Source organism: Ambystoma mexicanum, chromosome 9 (assembly GCF_040938575.1).
Source record: "Ambystoma mexicanum isolate Mex_15411 chromosome 9, UKY_AmexF1_1, whole genome shotgun sequence".
Lineage (NCBI taxonomy): Eukaryota > Metazoa > Chordata > Amphibia > Caudata > Ambystomatidae > Ambystoma > Ambystoma mexicanum.
The window spans coordinates 305,710,372-305,730,320 of NC_090931.1; the positions used below are offsets into that span (position 1 = coordinate 305,710,372).

The following is a 19,949-nucleotide window of genomic DNA, read 5'->3' on the forward strand; positions in this document are numbered from 1 at the left end:
GAAATAAACTATCATTCTAATAACAAATACAAAAAAATATAAGAGGGACTATGGGTGCATAAAACTGCTGCCATAGACACTCCTTTTGTACGAGAGCTATTTATCATTTTTAGGGCAGAAATCCTATTTTAACAACTGAGGAACCCCTCCACATTTTCCGGATTCACTGCTTTTTTACTTTTCCTCAGTCAGGCTTCAAAGCCCGACCGACTAATTTTTCTGTGCTGTAGTGCCAAAGAGCAGTTACATGGCTAGGATTTAATTTGAATTTAATTGGTTATTTAGAACGCTCAATACCCAGAGGTTTCCAAGCGTGGACCCAGGGATCGAACCTATGTTGCTCTGAGTCTTGCTTCCAAAGCGAGCATGTTGCCCGCGAGCTATTCTCGCAAGACCAAGGATGGTGGTAGCTTTTTGGTTGGTTTAAAATAGCTCCACTTTTTGGAAAACAATTTACTTGGATGCGTCCTTTGACCATCCTCCATGTCAGAAAATGTAAGTAGTCTGCGCCTAGACGACACAAGGTTAGCGAGCATGTACGAGAGTGCGTGTGCGAGAGAGCGTGTGCGAGTTTTGGAAAGAGGCCATCTTTGGTCACTTGCTGCCTGTTCTAGATCTGGTGGCTGTAGTCGACTTGAAACCAGTTCCGACTGGCATATTGAGATGCCAGTCTGGGACACTGCGGATTCCCTCACTGTTTTATTTCAACCCCATTCCTTTTGCCTAGGTGTGCTTGGAGGGATTGTAGTCCATTTGCAAACAACCCTACTCTTTGGAGGCTTAACCCCTTAACTGCCAAGGGCAAGGTGTCTCGTCCTTGGGATTAAGGAACAAGTTACTTACCTGTAACTGTTGTTCTCCAGCATGGGTCTGGCATGGATTCACATGCTCATGAATATTCCCCGTCGTCAGGCACGGAATCCTCGGTAAAGAAAAAACCAGTATCAGTTTCGTTTCTGATCTGTCTTTCGTAGTAATAACCAATCACTGGTCTCTGCGTCATACTGACCACAGCCAATGACTGCCCTCTACCTAAGCACCGCCTCTGGCAGCCATCTTCAGATTTGGAAGCACGTGAAGTGGCAGTATGACCAAGTGAAGAGCCGCAGAGTGGTAGGCGGGAGGGTTCGCATGTGAATCCATGCCAGACCCATGCTGGAGAACAACAGTTACAGGTAAGTAACTTGTTCCTTCTCCAGCATGGGGTCTGGCATGGATTCACATGCTCATGAATAAAGAATACATAGCAGTACACACATGCACAACCACGGGAGGTGGCAAAGGCTCAACATTAAGCATCACATCAACTCAACATTAAGCATCTTACCTCCTCACCAGGCTCACCTCAGGCGAACAGGTTGCGCAGCACTGCTTGGCCGACCCTGGACTCCTCCCTGGAATCCCGGTCGACGCAGTAGAATTTCGTGAAGGTGTGCGTCGACCTCCACGTAGCAGCCCTGCATATGTCCAGCAGGGGCACACCAGATAGGAACGCCGTGGTAGCTGCGATCGCTCTGGTGGAATGGGCTCTCGGACGGCCAGGCAGCGGTCGGTTTGCCAACCGGTGACAAACCATGATACAGCCGGAGAGCCATCTGGAGATGGAAGCCTTCGAGAGAGCCTTCCCCTGATTGACAGGTCCAAAGTTCACAAAGAGTTGTGACGTCTTCCGAAAACCCTTCGTGCGGTCCACGTAGAACTTCAGCGCTCTAGCTACATCCAGCGAGTGCAAAGTCCTCTCAGCCGGCGACGAAGGCGACGGGAAGAACACAGGTAACACCAAGGGTTCGTTGAGATGGAAGTCCGACGGTACCTTGGGCATGAAGGAGGGGTGCGTCCTGAGCACTACCCTCGTGTCGTGGAAAGTCAAGTACGGGGCCTTGCAGGAAAGGGCCTGGATCTCTCCCACTCGTCGTGCGGAGGTGATGGCCACAAGAAAAGCTGTTTTCCACGATAGAAACTTCAACGGGGCCGAGTGCAGAGGCTCGAACGGAGGTCCCATGAGCTTGGTCAGCACCACGTTGAGCTCCCACGCCGGGGCCGGAGCCTTCACCGGCGGGAACGATCTGAACAGTCCCTTCATGAACTCTTTCACCAGACGATGAGACCACAAGGACGTCCGGCCCGTGGTTCTGGTGCATCGGGAGATCGCAGCAAGATGAATCTTGATGGACGCATGTGCCAGACCAGCTTTGGCCAGCGTCAGCAGGTACGGCAGTACTTGGGGAGCCGTAATCCGTAGAGGGTTAATCTTCTGTGCGTGGCACCAGACAGAGAACCTCTTCCATTTGTGTCCGTAGCATTTAAGAGTCGAGGACGCCCTGGCCTTTGCAAGAACCTCTCTGCAATCGGCCGGTATGTCGTATCCTCCAAACTCTAGTGCTGCAGGAGCCAGGCCTGAAAGTTCAGCGACTTAGGGTCGTGGTGGAGGATGGCGCCTCCTTCCCTGGAGAGTAGATCCGCGTCCGCCGGCAGCTTGATCGGCGGGGACGCTGACAAGTCCAGAAGGTCCGGGAACCATATCTGCCTCGGCCACGCAGGTGCGACGAGGATCATCCTGCACCGTGACCTCTTGAGCTGGTTGACGAGCCGGATTAGCAGAGGCAAGGGAGGGAACGCGTAGAGGAACAGGCCCTCCCAGGGGAACGAGAAAGCATCGCCCATGCTCCTCGTCTGGGGAAACCTGCTGGCGAACCTCCGGCACTTGGTGTTCGTCGCCGTCGCGAACAGGTCGATCTGGGGTGTGCCCCACCGTCGGAAGAGGCGATCCACCAGATCCTGCCGTAGTTCCCACTCGTGGCACGAGCGCAGCTCCCTGCTGAGTGAGTCGGCGATGGTGTTTTTTATCCCTGCCAGATGAAACGGCACCAGAAAAATCCCTTGGGCGACGGCCCAATGCCACAGGTTCTGCGCCTCCTTGGACAGCGCTGGGGACCTGGTTCCGCCCTGTTTCCTGATGTAAAACATGGTGGTGGTGTTGTCGGTGAAGATCCTCACCACCTTGCCCTTGAGGGACGGAAGGAAGGACCTGAGGGCCCAAAACACTGCACGGAGCTCCAGGACGTTGATATGTAGGGACTTCTCCGTCGGGAGCCAGAGTCCCCTTGCGTGCAGATTTTCGGTGTGCGCTCCCCACCCTTCCAGGGAGGCATCCGTGGTCACAGTCTCCTGGTGGGCTGGGGTCTGGAAGTCCATGCCCGCCGTCAGATGCGCGCGGGTGCCCCACCACCGTATCGCTCGTCGGAAACTCTCGTCGAGCTTGATCCTTTCCTCGAAGCTGCCCGTCGTCTGGATCCAGCGCGCATCCAGGAATTCTTGCAACGGGCGCATCCGGAGCCTGCACATGGGAATGAGGTAGATGCAGGAAGACATCATCCCGAGGAGGGACTTGATGGACCTCACTTTGGCCGCGTCGGCCACCAACATCCGTTGCACCTTGCCCAAGATGGTCCTGGTCCTCTCCTCCGACGGGGAGGCCAGAAGGGACACTGTGTCGAGCCTCGCTCCCAGAAACAGTGCGACTTGCGTGGGCACCAGGTGAGATTTGGCGTAGTTCACGGAGAATCCCAGGTCCGTGAGGAGTTGGACGGTCCTTGCCGTGTGGACCACGGCGAGCTCCCTCGTCTTGGCGCGGATGAGCCAGTCGTCCAGGTAGGGGTAGACGTGGATCCCCTCGCGGCGCAGCTGCGCCGCCACCGGTGCAAGGCACTTGGTGAATACCCTGGGTGCCGACCGTAGTCCGAAGGGAAGGGCTTTGAACTGGTAATGACGCCCTTGGACCACGAATCTGAGGAATTTGCGGTGCCCCTTTAGGATGGGAATGTGGAAGTAGGCATCCTCCAAATCCAACGACGATAGGAAGTCTCCTTCCTCCAGCTGACCCAGGACGTGCTGGAGGGTGACCATCCGGAACTTCTGCGCCTTGATGAACTTGTTCAGACGTCGCAGGTCCAGGATGGGGCGCCATCCTCCCGTCTTCTTCTTCACGAGGAAGTATCTCGAGTAGACTCCGGAGCCCCGAAGCCTCTTTGGGACGAGTTCGATGGCGCCCTTTCTGAGCATCGCCTTTACCTCCAGGAGAAGTTGAGGGACGTGAAGTTCTTTCCTGGCCACGGGGGGGACGCGCGGGCACCTTCTTTGAAACTCGAGCGCGTGGCCCCGGGCCAGGGCGTCCAGCACCCAACGGTCGGTGGAGATGGACTCCCACACGCTGACGAAGCCCGCCAGCCGGCCTCCCACCGGGGTGCTTCGGTGGGGGCCCGACCCCAAGGCCGGTTCAATCCTGCTTGGAAGTGGCCTTGCCGCCTTGACCTCCTTGGCGACGACGGCGGGGTCCGCTAGACTTGCCTCGTCCTCTGTAGGCCTCTTGCGACGACGAGCGGGCCGCTTGACGGTAGGAAGCGAAACCGCCGCCGGAACCTTTGGAGGCGCCCTTGCCTCCGCCGCTCCGAAAGGGCGTCCGTCGTTGCAGGACTCCAAGGGCCCGGGCCGTCTCAGTATCCGCCTTGATGGCCTGAAGGGAATCGTCCACTGTCTTACCAAACAGGTTGTTCCCGTCGAAGGGCATGTCCAGGACCCTGGTCTGGACGTCCTGCCGGAAGTCCGTAGCTTTGAGCCATCCACGACGTCGAAGGCAAACACCGTTGCCCAGCTGGCGGAATCCAGTGTCGGCGATGTCCGTCGCCACGGTGATGGCGTGGTCCGAGGCCACCTCACCTTCCTGCAGGATCTCAAGGGCCTCCGCCCTCTTGTCGTCCGGCAGAAAATCCAGCAGGGGAGCCATCTTGTACCAGAGCTCCCTGTCGTAGCGGGCCACGATAGCCAAGGCGTTGGCCGCTTTAATCGTCGTCGCTGCCGACGAGATGACTCTACGCCCCATAGTATCCAATTTCTTTCCCTCGCCGTCCGGCGGGGAAGTCGATGTGGAGGCCGCACCCCCCCCCGCTTTCTTCCTGGCTGCCGCGGAGACGACGGAGTCCGGGGTAGGCTGCGCCCGGAGGCATAGGGGGGCCGTGTCCGGGACCCGGTACTTTTTCTCGTACCGGTCTCTTCTAGCTGGCGTCGTGGAAGGGTTCTTGAGGAGGGAAAGGCCCTCATCCCAAATGTCGTCCAACAGAGGCACTGCGAGGACCGTCTTCCTCTTGGCCTCGCGCCGCTGATAAAGGAAGCCTTCCTTTTTCTTCTCCTCAGGGCAGAGTTGGAAAAGCTCGGAAGCCCTGGAGATCATGGAGTGGAAAGATCTGATCTCGTCGGGCGGAGAGGCCCTGGTGGGAGGCGACGACGGAAAATCCTCGTCGTATGCCTCGTCGTCCGTACCCGTCGCTGCCGTGTCAGTCCCCGTATCATCCCCTCGGGTGGACGGGGAGGAGGGCTGGAAGGGGCGCGACGGTTGAAAAGGAGGTGGTGGATGGATCCTTCTTTTCTTGGTAGAGGGAACACCAGAAGGTCCCGGTTCTGGATCCCCCGACGGGAGAGGTTCCTCCGTCGGTAACGGTAGCCTCGTCCTTATCTCGGAGCATAAGGACTGTATGGCCAACAAAATGGCCGCCGAGTTGTCTTGCGGCGCTGGCAGAGGGGAATCCGACGGGCGAGCAGGGGCCCCGTCGGTATCCTCGACGATGTCGTCGTCGTCACCTGCGTCGGGGTCCATTCCGACGGGCTGGCCTTCTTCCACGCCTAGGCCGTGGCTTAAGACCTCGATCAGCTCCTCTTCTGAGGTTGAGGCCGACTCTACGACGACGCCCTGCCCCCCCTTCTTCTTCCCCACGGAGGGTTTCACGGGGGTCCTATCGATGGGCACAAAGGAAGACTCCCTCCGAGGAGGCAGGGAGATTCTGGGCCCTGAGGTCGCCACCACTGGTGCAGCCACCACAGGCTGAGCCAGGGCCGCCGCGACCGTTTCGATAGAGGGCTTGGACGGATGGATCAAGGCCTTCACCACCTTAGGTGCGCTCACCGCCTTATCCTTGAGGGAGGGGGCACTGCCACGCTCCTCCTCTGCCTTAGAGCTCGACCGGGGCCTCTCCAGGAGCTTCGCCGGGTGCTCGGCCTTCCTCTTACCCGACCCAGAGCGTTGGCTCGTGGTTGATGGTGCCGGGGAGGGTGCGCCCTGCCTGGCGCCCGTAGAGCCCGACCGTTCGGCGCTCCCGGTGCCAGCGGACTCGCGGTGCTTGGCCTTATGTTGGGCCCCCGTCGCCGGGGCGCCCTCAAAGGTCTTAGAAGACCGCTCGGATTTCTTCTTCTTCTCGCCAGACGGGCTCTTACCCTCCAGCCAGTTGGCGAGACGTTGATGGCGGTCCTTCATGGTCCGTTCCGACATGTTGCCGCAAAACGCACAGTCCTTCTCCACGTGCGTCTTGTCCTCATGAAGGCAGTAAAGGCAGAAAGAGTGTTCGTCCTCCTTGAAGACGTTCTGCAGCTGGCATCCAGGGCAGACCCTGAACAGCTTTCCGGGCGTCGAGCTTCCCTTCTCCTGGGCCATCTCCGAGACAGGGCCTGAGAAGCTTCTGGAGTCCTCCGAAGTGTAGCTCGACGAAATCTTCACCCTTGAGGGGCACAGATAAATCCGACACGGGTCCCCGTTGATCGGATGTAGGATCGGTGGAGCTTGAGGCTCTTTTGACCGAAAGAATCGAAGTTTTTTGTAAAAAGCGCGAAAAAATAGCACTAACGCTCGAGAGCAATAGCACGAGGATCCCAACACATGAACGTGCGGTAAAAATCTGAAGATGGCTGCCAGAGGCGGTGCTTAGGTAGAGGGCAGTCATTGGCTGTGGTCAGTATGACGCAGAGACCAGTGATTGGTTATTACTACGAAAGACAGATCAGAAACGAAACTGATACTGGTTTTTTCTTTACCGAGGATTCCCAGCCTGACGACGGGGAATATTCATGAGCATGTGAATCCATGCCAGACCCCATGCTGGAGAACTCCCTGTTGCCAAGGACGAGATATCTCGTCCATGGCACTTAAGGGGTTACTGAAACAGAAAACGTTAGAAGGCATTGAATGGCGAAATACCAAAATCACCAAAAAAGGCCTTAGCACTGGGGAGGGGGGGGGGGGGGGGCACGCATGGCAGTTAAAACGTTAAGAGTGATTTGGTGCTGTCACTCACAGCATCCCCAAGCGTTATAAAAGCAGACCGCTTTACTCTTTCAATTTTTCTACTACTGGAGCACTGAAGCCATACTCCTGGAGGGCCCGATGCAAAAGTAAGGAGCAACAGAATCGATGGACGCTCAACCGAAACAGAACAGAGAAGCTCTGCCACTCCAAGACCACAGACTATGGCGCTCCTTCGCACTGATCAGGTGGGTATAACTGGATCACACTACCTGCTTAAAGGTCGGTCACTGAAGATGACTGTGCATACATCCCCATACCCAGAGATGGGAGTCCCTTTGCATAGAGATGTCACAGAGCTTCATTGACCCAAGACATCAGGCAAGCTTCCTAGTTAATTTCCCCAATCTGAGAAGGTCCAGGGCCTGTACTGCTCTTGGTCCTGCAACCGCATCAACAAACTAGCCTCAAGTGTACTCTCCAGGAAAGGGAGATTATTGAAGATTTTCTTGCAGTCTTCTGAAGTCTTCCTCAGTCTCAGAGGCTAAATCCTATGCCCGATGACTACAGACGAACCCTGCATACCAGATTACTGCTGACTGCATCTTTGACTTTCAGCGCCTTTAGCTCAAACCCTCGACTGGGGAAATCACAAAATCCACAATAATCACTGTTGCCAGGGTTTTTCAGTCCTTCCTGTACCATGGTGTCAACACTAACCTACGGTTGTCACCAAAAATGTAGTGACCTCAAAACTGCTTGCTGCAAAACTGTTTTTACTTGGGGTATTGCTCTTTAGACAATCCGGCACTGCTGGAGAGTCCTTTTTTCGCTTGAACTTTCATTTTAAGCCACAAAATACTCCCAATGACGACGAGAGGTCAAAGCACCACCGGAGCTTCAGAACCTACCGCTGTGGACTGCCCAAAATCTGCAAAAACTGGGTTGTTGACAGTGTTGATTTGATTTTAGAAGATTGGATTACCTGTGATTTAGATCTTGCCTTTTCTTATATAAAGATGTTCTTATAAAAGTATTATAGCGTGTGGACATTCTCTTGCATGTACCTGGTAACTAACCCACTTAAGTCTCAAGCCGGTGCTGCTCTGCCACACTACCATGTTTGGTAAAGCTTGTGGGAAGCCTTGGTAACTAAACAGGAAAGACATATGTTAAGACCGTGACCAGAGGGCTTAAAGAAAATCTCCCCAACAACCAGGTACACCATGCTTGTATGGAAAACTTGTCAGCCTGTGTGCCTTTATTTTATTAATGTATACTTTTCCAATGTATTTTATTTATTCAGTGTGAGATTTGCATTTTAATGATGCAAGAGGTTTTTAATCCTATGAATGTCATGTTTGCATTTTTTTGTAGGGTTTTATTGCCACGGTTTGCTCAAAATTAAACTTTAGTGTGATGAATACTTACATAATATTGGCATTTGTAGAACATTGTACTAATGTGTTGGATATCAATGTTTCAGCATAGAGGTATATCCCTAACTGACACTTGAAATCAAAATATATGTGGTAACATGTAGGGTTGCAATGACATGTGCTTGATGGGAGTGAGACTGTTGCTAATGAAGAATTAATGCCTAGTCACGTCACCAAGGTGAAACACTCCAGGGTGTGCCTGGCTTCCGTGACATTAAGGATTGGCCCCGTTATTGTACAGAAGTTTACCATCAGGGAAAAGGCAAGAATCACAGTCTTAGGCCACTATGGCTTTTCTGAGATGTATTTGAAATATATTTAGAGCTGCGAGAACTTTTTCAAGACTTTAAATTCAGCAATAAAAAAAAAAACACCATGTCCCTATATCCATGGTAGTTTAGATATCAGTTCCTGCATCCGTTATACTGAAACAGGCCCATTATTCACATGTGGAAAAGAGAACCAAAACAATGCCAAGTTACTCACAGTTAAACATTTCGTTCCACGTAAATACCAGACCGTCCAAACATTTGCAAAGAAACAAAATGGTCACTGATGTTTTGTAACCCTTCCCATTCCACATAAGTGAAACAACCCAACGGCTGTTTGGGGAGGGGGTGAATGAGTACGGCTGAAAGCCCCGACGCCAACTTGGACCCAGAAACACTAGAGAATCACTGCATCCACAGTAGGCAAACACATTATGCACAAGAAAAGAAAAAAAAAAATTACATGCCAAGGAAGGGCATCCGTTAGGAAGTAGCACCAATGAATTGGCAGGAAACATTAGCTGCACAAGACCATCCAAAGCAGAAGCCACTGGACGATAGGTCTGCAGGCAACCCTTACAGTATGGGTGGTCTTGCTGACAAAACCAAGAAGCTTGGAGAGTCTGCACAACTTTTTTTACCAAGGTAGTTGCAAAAGTCTAAGGGACAAGTACCTGATAAAGCCAAGGAGGTTAACGAAAGCTTCCATGAACCACATGAACAACAGAATAGAAACTGAGAGGCTGATGGGTGCTTCAAGGACAGGAGTCTGATCAAAGCTAAAAGGTTGGTAAGAGCCCATCAGGTGCTGTGATGAGACAAGGCAACTGGTAGCACAGCGACATTTATAACCGGATGCTTGAACTATTTCAAACAAGCAAAACAGTTGTGTTCTCTGCTTCAAAAGCTTTCTTAAGACTAGGATTTCCCACGAAACCCATCAACCTACTCAATCCTACTTTTAAGTGGACAGTGTCGAGATTGCTGCCTAGCAGTTCTCATTGAAGATATTAAACTTAAGTTATCGAATTAAAGGAGGCTTGAGGTTAAAAAAAAAAAAATAGTGCATTGCTTTGTGCCATGAAAGTTCATAAATAGGTCTGGTGTAACAAAGGCATATCTTTATGCCTTCAACAGAGATTCTGGGCTTTTTATTTGGTTTGACAGATCATGGTTGCTCATCAATAGCAGTGGTGGAAACCCATCAGTTTGACATCAGTGTTAAGCAGGGGTCTATCAGACAACAAAATTGTTTAATCACTAGGCCAATGGTTTGAACGTGCTGCTAGAACGGTGTAACGCAACACAAATTTGGTGAAAACATCAATTGTAGGCAAGCTATGCAATGGTACTGACATGGCCAGAAAACCTCCTGAAAACAGGCAGTGGATTTTCATAATAGTGTGCTGATGAATGCCCTTTCAGAAAGCTTTGCTAGTTTGTGTTCTAAAAGCAAGCATGCAGTGTTGCTCTGGGGCACACTAGTTAAGGTTGCAATACTGAGGATCACAGGAGGAGTGGAGGTGCTAAGAGGCAGCGGTAGCCCTTTCAAAATAAATGAAGGTCTGTACCTCTAGATTGATGCTTTGAAACAATTTGGCTTAGATAGGCCTTTTTTTTTTAACTAGCAGAGTAAGAGATAGTTCATGTACCGTGTAAACGGCTCATAATCCCCCACCAGTGACTATTCTGGCTATAGCTGTTGAGTGGTGCAGTCCAAAGCATCTAACCAGTCAAAGACCACTGATGTAAAGCAATCAATGGAATTATCTAAGCAAATATGTAAAGAATCTCATAGCACCGGATACCTAAATATAGTCTGTTTAGGCGTTAAGGACTGCTACCTTGTGCCATCGCAAGGTAGGCTCCGATGGATGTAGGGTCTCCATGTTGGGGTGAGAAAAGGGAGCGATCAATAACTGATACTTATTGTCTAAAAAAACAAGGTATAGCACAGGTCAATAGATAACAGATTGTTCAAGCCAAGGAAGCCATACACAGCAGAGCATATTCAAGATGTTATTGCATTCACTTAAGCAATAGAGTATGACAAAAGATTGGGAATGTCTTGGAAAGTGTTAAGAATGATGGCAAGGCACGCACTCTGGTTCCCAGTCAAGTAAAGTGTTGCAAAATTTAGGAGGCCTCTACACTCCTGAGGAAGTGATTTGTCAGGTCTGTTAGCCTCCGACCATGTACCTTGGAAAACTGTGCAATTGCGTGTATAAAGTGATTCTAGTAAGCCAGTCAAATTCACTTTTCATTAGGTGCTAGGAGGAAGGTTGGTGCTTTGAATGGCCCCTGTGGATTTGATTTTGGAATGAGAAAATGTAGGTTGTGCTTGGACTTCATTTTCTGTGCATTTGTAAATGTCCTTAGGCCAGCAAAGAGAACCATTCTGATAATAGTTAAATTCTGTATTACTAAATCAAACAATTCTGTATTAAGAGCTACAAGTTTTATAGCGCAGTTCCAACTTACCTGGACAAACTGCTTCAGTTGTGAACTATTAATGTGATGCCCATCAAGATTCATCATGTTGTCGGAAAATTCCATAACCATCTAAAAAAAATAAGGAATTTGAACAAAGTTAAGCAATAGGCCTCAAGATTTTAAAAAAAAAATACACATTACAAATGCTGAACCCTTTCTGCACCAAGATGTGTATGCACTTCAGGGCCAGCTGTTATATCAACTTTTGTTGTCTCTGCGTTTAACATGGAGTTGCTTCATCTTATCAACACCAAACTAAACTGTATGCTGGAACATTTCAATTAGTGCAACAACTGCATACTTATCGGGATGAAAAAGGAAACAAAAATAACATTCATCTGCAAAAAACAACTCTGGGTAAATTCTTGAAATCGCCTTAGTTTGGCAATACAGAACGAAATTTCATTAGGGTGGAGGCCTCAACTGAATCTACTATTTCTGCATGTCAAAAACGTGTCTGTGCAATAGACCACTAGACCTATAAATGATGCCTATCAAGAGTGGCAAAAACATTTAAACCAGCAAAATACCTGAATAGAAATACACAATGTATCCAAAATAATGTAGACATCCTGAATGGCTCAAAACATGGCCTGGATTTTAACACATACAAGGGAGATTCCATATTATTGCTTTAAACCCTTTACACAAAGTGGCATCGTCTGTCCATCAAAGGGCTATATAGCATTTGTAGAGGTACAGAACAAATTACTTACCCGTGGAAATTTCGACTTGATGTTCCTCCCACGCTTTCCTCATCGTTGATATATTCCCATCCAGCTTCAAAAAATTTTTTGCAGCCCAGGGTGCCATGGGTCCATCTCATGTCCCTTGTCTGACCTTCGTTCAACATGAGTGTTTATATATAGCACGCACCACAGCAGTTCGCTCAGTTTAGTATTTCCCTCTCGTATGCACAGACATCACTAAGGTCACAAGATGACCTGATGTTGAAAGAGAGGAAAGTGTAAAACGGAATTGGCCCCAAGGTAGATGAGCAGGTTGGGAGGGCAATGAGTAAGTGAAAGGACCATACAGTTGAAAGAACATTACCAGGGGTAAGTAATTTGGTCTTCGAATGGATTGGGCCTTACTACATATGCCTCATCTTTGATAAGACTCCCATAGCCGTGTGTTGTAGGAGGTGGGAAAACAAGAGAATTTACTTCCCATTAATGCTGTGCAAAACAGCTTTCCCAATCTTTGCCTCCTGACCCGATGCAGAATCCAGGTAATGCCGCCTTGTGAATGTATGAAGACCAGGTAACACTACAGATACCCTGCACTATTACACCTCCCCCTTTCCCCTCGCCTCAACCCCAATACCCCTGTTGCAAAGCCAGAGAAGTAGCCACACCTCTGGTAAAAGGAGCTCGTAAGGCCAGTATGGGCATCCCTGCCCGGCACGTCGTAGTATTCAGAAATGCATAAAATAACTCAATTGGCAAATGTTGCTTGGTTACAGCTTGACCCAGTTTGAACAGCACGCACAAAAAGCTAATCGTCCTGTGAGTTTTGCTCGTCTATTGATATAGAAATTCCACATTTTTGGATCTAGGCGATTAAGCATCTCCTTGAAGGATATGGAGGCAGATAAAAAGTCGGCAGCACAATCTTCTGTGCAAAACGAAATTCAGAGGAGACCTTCAGTAGCAAAGAAGGGCGAACCCTAAATACAACCGGTTCCCTTGTAAAAAGATGGGCAACTGAGAATTACAAGATGATGCTTGCAACTCAGACTATGAGCAGACCGTTTTAAGGAACAGCATCCTTAAAGGAAATTAATAAATAAAGCTAATGAAAAACCTTAGCACCAGATGTAGATCCCAGACGGTACAATGAATTAGACAGGGAGAGGGGTGGATCACACAACAGGGACCTTAAAATAAGAACCCTGCTCTGGCGAGTGCTTAAAGATAAACAATGCTGCCAAATATCCCTTTGCAGTCGCCACTTGCAGCCCCAATGGGCTAAATGAAGCAAAAAGGACAGCACCACATGTGCTAGACAAATTGGAGGACAGATGGACATGTCCAGAAGGTCCGGGTACCACGTTCTCTTCGCCCAATCCAGGGCAATGAGCATAATGGGCTTCCCGAGTTACTCAAACTCCTGACATGACGACTCACCGGTAATAGAAGAAACGCGTATAGGAGTGGAAATTCCCAGTCCACTACAAATGGGTAACCCATAGCTCCTCTAAGGAAATTGCCAGGAGCAGAACAGGTTGCGCTTTCTGTAAGAAAATTGACGTGAACAGATCCACTTCAGGGGACTGACAAATGGTGAAGATCTTTTGGACTTCCTCAGCTGGCTCTCACTCGTGGGAGACTGATCTGCGTGCTCAGAGCATCAGCTGCTGTGTTCTCTCTGGCAAGGTGAATAGCCAAAAGAGATTCCTTTTTGCAGTGCCCAAAACCAGAGCTGCAATGCCTCTCTGCACAATTGTAGTGACCCTACACCAGCTCTCTTGTTGAGGTAATGCATGGCCACCATGTTGTCCCTCATCAGACATTCTTCCATCGCACAGAGGGCAGAAAGGTCATCAGTGCTAGTCTGATTGCCCTCATCGCCAAAAGGCTGATGTGTGGTTTGGAGTCCGATGGAGACCAGCGACTGCCGATTGCCAGATCGTTGGCGTGAGCGCCTGAACTTGTCAGGGAGGTGGCTATAACTACTGTTCTCTCCATTCATGGTTGAGAAAAGTGTCCCCCCGACCCCCGCCCTTCAACACATTCTCCTCGCAGTGCCACCACAGGCGATCCTGCGCAACCTTGCTCAGGCCCCAAGTAGATCAGTCATTCTGCTCGTGAACTGTGACCACTGGGAGATGAGGCCCCTTTTGAAGAGACCTCATTCTCAGACGGGCCTCTGGCACCAGAAAAATGCAGGATGCCAGGAGATCAAGCAACCTTAGACAGTCGAAAGGCTGGTAGACATTGGGCATTTTGAAACTTTATGACTATCTGCTGAATAGGTTGAGCCCTCACTTAGATGGAAGTGCTCCAAGGAAATATCCAGGATCGCTCCAATGAATTGAAACTTCTGAGAAGGTATCAGGAGGGACTTCTTGAAATTGAGGGAGAACCCCAGTCTGTGGAAAGTGTGGCAAGTGATGCAGAGATGTTCTAGGACCTGTTCGGAAGAATAGGCCCATATCAGCCAATTGTCCAGGTAGGGGTAGATATGAATTCCTCCCCTGAGATTTGCTGCCACTGCTGCCATTAACCTGTTGAAGACCCTCGGGCAGAGGTGAGCCCAAAAGGCACAACCCAAAATCGAAAATGAGGACTGCCAATGGTGAACCTCGGGTACTTCCTGTGCTTGTGATGAATAGGCACATGAAAGTAAGTATCATGCAGGTCCAATGATGCCATCCACTCCTAGAGATGGAGGATCTGAGAATGAGTGGCCATCTTGAACTTGACCTTGACCTTGACCTTCCCGAGGAACTTGTTCAAGCATCTGAAGTCCAAGATGGGTCTCAGTCCTCCTAGGGTATGAGAAAATAAGGGGAGTCTCTCAGCTATAGGCACTGGTTCCATTGCGCCTTTCTCCAGCAGGATGAGAATCTCCTATAAAAAAGTAGACCCAGTACCTTGAAGGACTGCCTCTCTGGTGGACAATCCGGAGCCCTTTGCAAAAATGGGAGGCGGCAACCTTGGGCTACTGTCTGCATGGCCCAAGCATCAGAAGTAATGCATTGCCATTCTTCCAGATGCTGAGTCAGCTTTCCCACCACCATGGTCCTGTGGACCAAGTTCCTCAGAGGTTCTGGTGTAGCAGTGACGGCTGCTGATGGGAAGGAGGTTGCAGCTGCTTGGGCAGACATACCACGTCTTGTGCACCACGAGGAAATCTCCTCTGGTCCCTTTGTGTGCCCCAACCACTTGTCCTGCCAACCGATGAAAAATATGGAAAGGGCCAGCCCCTACAACCTTGAGAAGCCATTTGGGTCTGTTGTGGGTGTCATTTGCTGCGCACAGCAATTTCAGCACTGCTTTTGAGGACTGAAGCTTTTCCAAGATTATATCTGCCTTGGAGCCAAACAAATGGGAGCTGTCGAAAGGCTTGTTCAGAAGCCTTGCTTGGAAATCTGGTGCAAAACCAGACTTGCACAACCAGGCAAATCTCTACCAGACAGTACTGACTGCCATCGCACGGCTAACATGGTCAGCTAAATCTAATTCGGACTGGCACATTGCATCCTTACCATCCTTTACAATATTACATCTATGTGATGTGTTGAGCAGCCATAGCACCCACTTCCCACAACGTGAATGTAAATTTGGCCAATATACTTCTTTCCTTAAGTATCAAACCTTTTATCTTCCCTATTAGGAGGAATTGTAGGATAGGCGGCTGCCCTTAATGAAGAAGTAGCCATCTGCACCACTAGACTCTCCAGAGATGGATGTTTTGATAAGAACTCCGGATCTACATTCGAAGGTCTTTATTTCTAGGTGAAATCCTTATTAACTGCAGGATTTGTATCAGGACTTTCCCCAATTTGCTATGACTCTGCTCTTCAGAGCAGTATGGAAATAAGAACAAGTTACTTACCAACTGGTAACGTTCTTTCGACTGGATGTTCCCCCAACGTATTCCTCATCTTCGATATGTATTCGTCCAGCTTTGGCCGCTTCGGAAATTTCTCAATGTAGTCGAGTTGAGGTCCCTCGAAGGCCTCAGTTGAGGGTCATCGGGTATACAAGTAGCACGTGCGGCGCCGTTGGCCTCAGTTCTATTTTTCCCCCTCTTGTTCTGCTGTATAGATGGTGCAGGTAGCCAGGTGTCAGCCTGGATGTGTGCTGCGAAGACCAAGTTGCGGCTTCACAAAAAGATTAGATGGGAACACCTTTGAAGGGCTGTCGAAGAGGCTATGCCTCTGGTTGAATGGGCCCTCAAGCCTTCTGGTGGATCTTTGCCCACCAATCTGTAGCATTCTGAGATGCAAAGCACAATCCAACGTAATAGGGTTTGTTTTGACACCAATTGACCCAACTTCCTTCCGGTGTAGCCAATGAAAAGTTGATCGTCCACTGTAAGCGTGGAGAGCCTAGAAATGTAAAAGCTTAGAGCTCTTCTCCGGTCCAGCCTGTGTAAGCTTTCCTCTTCCTTGCTGTGATGAGGTGGAGGATAGAACGCGGGCAGAATGATCTTCTGATTCAAATGGAAATCGGACACAACTTTAGGTAAGAATGAGGGTTTAACCCTCAATACAACCCTGTCCGTGTGGAACACAGTATAGGGTGGCCCAGAAGACAGTGCCTGCAATTCGCTCACTCTTCGTGCAGATGTTACAGCAACCAAGAAAACGGTTTTCAACGTAAGTAATCTTAATGGACATGTGTGCAAAGGTTCAAAAGGGGCACACATCAAAAACTTTAGAACCAGATTAAGGTCCCAAATTGGGACTTGGAAAGGAGGAGGAAACACATTGGGGAGTCCCTTTAAGAATTGTATTAAAAAGGAATTTTAAAATAGGAACATTCTTCCGAAGAGCGCTTGAAAATGGAAAGCGCTGCAAGATAACCTTTAATGGTACCAACATTGAGACCTCCATGTGCCAGTGATAAGAGGAAGGACAAGGATCAAGATTCTTTTCCCTGCACCAGTTGCAAAACTTCTTCCAGCGGCAACAGTACAAAGATTTTGTTGCTGGCCTTCTTGCCGAAAGTAACACCTCCATGACGTCATCTGGAAGGTCCCAACCCTTGTACCTCAGCCTTTCAGATACCAAGCATGAAGGTTAAGAGTCCTGACCTCTGAATGGAGAATCTGGCCCTCCTTTTGTGAGAGAAGGTTGTGAGAGAAGGTCCTCTCTCGGAGGAAGTAGTAACAGAGGGCAGATGGGCATATCTAGAAGGTTTGGGTACCACGTTCTCCTGGCCCAATACGGGGAAATTAGGATAATGTGGTTTCCGAACCGTCTTAACCCCCTGATGACTTGAGGAATGATGGGTATCGAGGGAACGCGTATAGCAGTGGGAAGTTCCACTGCACCACGAACGCGTCCACTAGGAATCCTCTAGGGGGAAATTCCCTTAAGCAATACCTTTCACACTTTCGGTTGATTCCGGTCACAAACAGGTCTACTTGAGGGGTTCCCCAAAGGGCAAAGATCTCCTGAAGGATTTCCTGAGCCAGTTTCCACTCGTGGGACACAGTACTCTGCCTGCTCAGAGCATCCGCCGTCATTCTCCTCCCCAGCTAGATTAACTGCTGAGAACGAGATTCCTTCCTGAATTGCCCAATACAAGCGCTGCATTGCCTCTCTGCACAGAGGTAGGGACCCTACACCTCCTCTTATTTAGGTAATGCATAGCCACTGTTTTCCATTATTTTTCCCCTTACAGATTCAGGAAAGCCTTCACGCTAGTCTTATTGCTCTCAGCTACAAAAGGTTGGTGTGTAGTTTGGACTCAGATGGAGATCAACGACCGCTGATTGTCAGATCGTTGGCATGAGCTCCCCACCCCATGAGTGAGGCGTCCGTCACTACTGTAATCTCCGCCCACGGTTGCCAAAAATGTTCTCCTTTTAGGATGTTCTCTGTGCAAGTCCACCACAGAAGATCCTGCTGAACCATGTTCGGAATCTGAAGGAGATTCGTCATTTGTCCTGAGAATTGGGACCGTTGAGTCTTTAGAGCCCATTGAAGGAATCTCATCCTCAGGCGTGCTTCTGGCACTAGGAAAATGCAGGATGCCATGCGGCCAAGCAACCTCAAGAAGTCGTAGGCCTGGAGATTTTGGGCATTTTGAAATTTGGAAACCATCTGAAGAATGTCTTGAGCCCTCGACTTGGGAGGAGAGCTCTTTCCCAAGGATGTGTAATGCAACTCCCCCACCCACCCCCCCCCCCCCCGACCCCCCATGTACTGGAGCTGTTGGGAAGGTGTCATTTGTGACTTCTTGAAATTGAGTGAGAAGCCCAGTCTGTGGAGGAAGTGGCAGGTGACTTTCAGATTATTCAGGGCTTGCTCAGCAGAACGTGACCTGATCAACCAATCGTCCAGGTAGGGGTAGGCGTAAATCCCCTCTCCTGAGGTGCGCTGCCATCTCTACCATCAACTTGGTGAAGACCCCCTGGGCGGAGGTCAACCTGAATGGTAAGACTCGAAACTGATAGTGCGAGTCACCAACCGCGAACCTCAAGTATTTTGAGATGGATTGGCACATGAAAATAAGCATCCTGAAGGTCCAATGACACCAACCAATCCTGAAGTTGAAGTGCCTGAAGGATCTGAGAAAGAGAAACCATCTTGAACTTGTCCTTCCTGAGGAGCTTGTTCAAGCCTCTTAAATCCAAGATGGGTCTCAGTCCTTGGTCCTTTTTGGGAATCACAAAATATGGGGAGTACCATCCCTTGTTCCTCTCCGCTACAGGTACTGGTTCTATAGCACCTTTCTCTAGAAGGGTTAAGACTTCCTGCTGTAGGAGCGGGTCTGGAAACTTCAAGAGTGTCTCCCCGGTGGATTGCTTTGAGGTTGCACTAGAAAAGGAAAGCAGTAACCTTGGGCTATTATTTCTAGAGCCCAAACATCTGAAGTAATGGCTCGCCATTCTTGCAGATGCTGGGACAGCCTGCCTCCCACAGGTGTCTTGTGATGCAGGTCCTCAAAGTGGTTTTGTGGCGGTTGTTGATGGTGAAGCTGCAGCTGGGGCTGGCTTAGCATGTTTACCTCATCTAGCACGAGTTGTTTTCCTCTGGCCTCTGACTGGCTATTCCTCTCGCCTTTCCATATGAGGAGTAATGATAGGATCGTCCCCTCCAAGATTGTCCTGATGCACGAAAAGGCTGAGGTTGCCCAATAGCAGCTCCTAAACATTTGGCAGCTGCTTTCGAGGTCTGCAACCTCTCAATGCTCTCGTCAGCCTTGTTGCCCAAAACGTGAGACCCATCAAAAGGCATGTTCAAAAGACGGTTTTGCAAGTCTGGTGCGAAACCAGACTTCGCAACCACGCAAATCTGCGCATCACTGTGCTAGTGGTCATGGACCTGCTCACACTATCTGCAGTGTCCAATACGGACTGAAGGGATTCCTGCATAGCCTCCTTTCCATCTCTAACGATGGCTAGGAATCCTTCCGTTCCTTGCCCTTCTGGTATTTGATCCACCTCCATTTTAATGCAATACCATGAGTGTACGAAAATTTTGCAAAGGCATATGTGGAGTTGACCGATTTTAATGCCATACTCACAGCTGAAAATACCTTGCATGCCCAACCATCCACACACTTGTCCCTATCCGGGAGGGAGGGAAGGGTATGCCACCTTAATTGATATAGCTGTGGCTGCCTGGACCACCAGACTCTCAGGAGTGGGGTGTTTTGACAGATAGCCGGGCTCGCTACTGGAAGGGTGGCATTTTGATTCAAGGGACTTATTCACAGGCCATATTGAGTCAGGGTCTCCCAATTTTTGGCCACCCTATTTTGTAAGGCTACATGGAAGGGTAAAATCGGATCTTTGGTGGGGCCGTGATCCAGTATGTCAGTCAGGTCATTCTGGGTGAACTGAGTTGGTGGTCTAGCCCATCCTAAATAATCCACCACCTTTGTCATCAGTTGCCTGTATGAGGGACTGGCATGTTCCCCTGGTTCTGGTGTGCCAAATTCTGTCTCAGGTGATGTGTCAACTCCACTTGCGTTAAGCAAAGTTTCCACTAAATACCTC

General features: G+C 49.6%; 1 protein-coding gene across 4 annotated transcripts in view; it reads right to left on the reverse strand.

Annotated features, from left to right (window-relative positions):
* GGNBP2 (gametogenetin binding protein 2) overlaps positions 1-19,949 on the reverse strand; it is a 347,388-nt gene that overhangs the window by 261,031 nt on the left and 66,408 nt on the right. For all 4 annotated transcript variants that reach the window (XM_069614701.1, XM_069614703.1, XM_069614699.1 and 1 more), the window contains exon 2: positions 11,256-11,336. In XM_069614701.1, the coding sequence (XP_069470802.1) occupies positions 11,256-11,336 (81 nt within the window). The remainder of the gene's footprint in view (positions 1-11,255; positions 11,337-19,949) is intronic.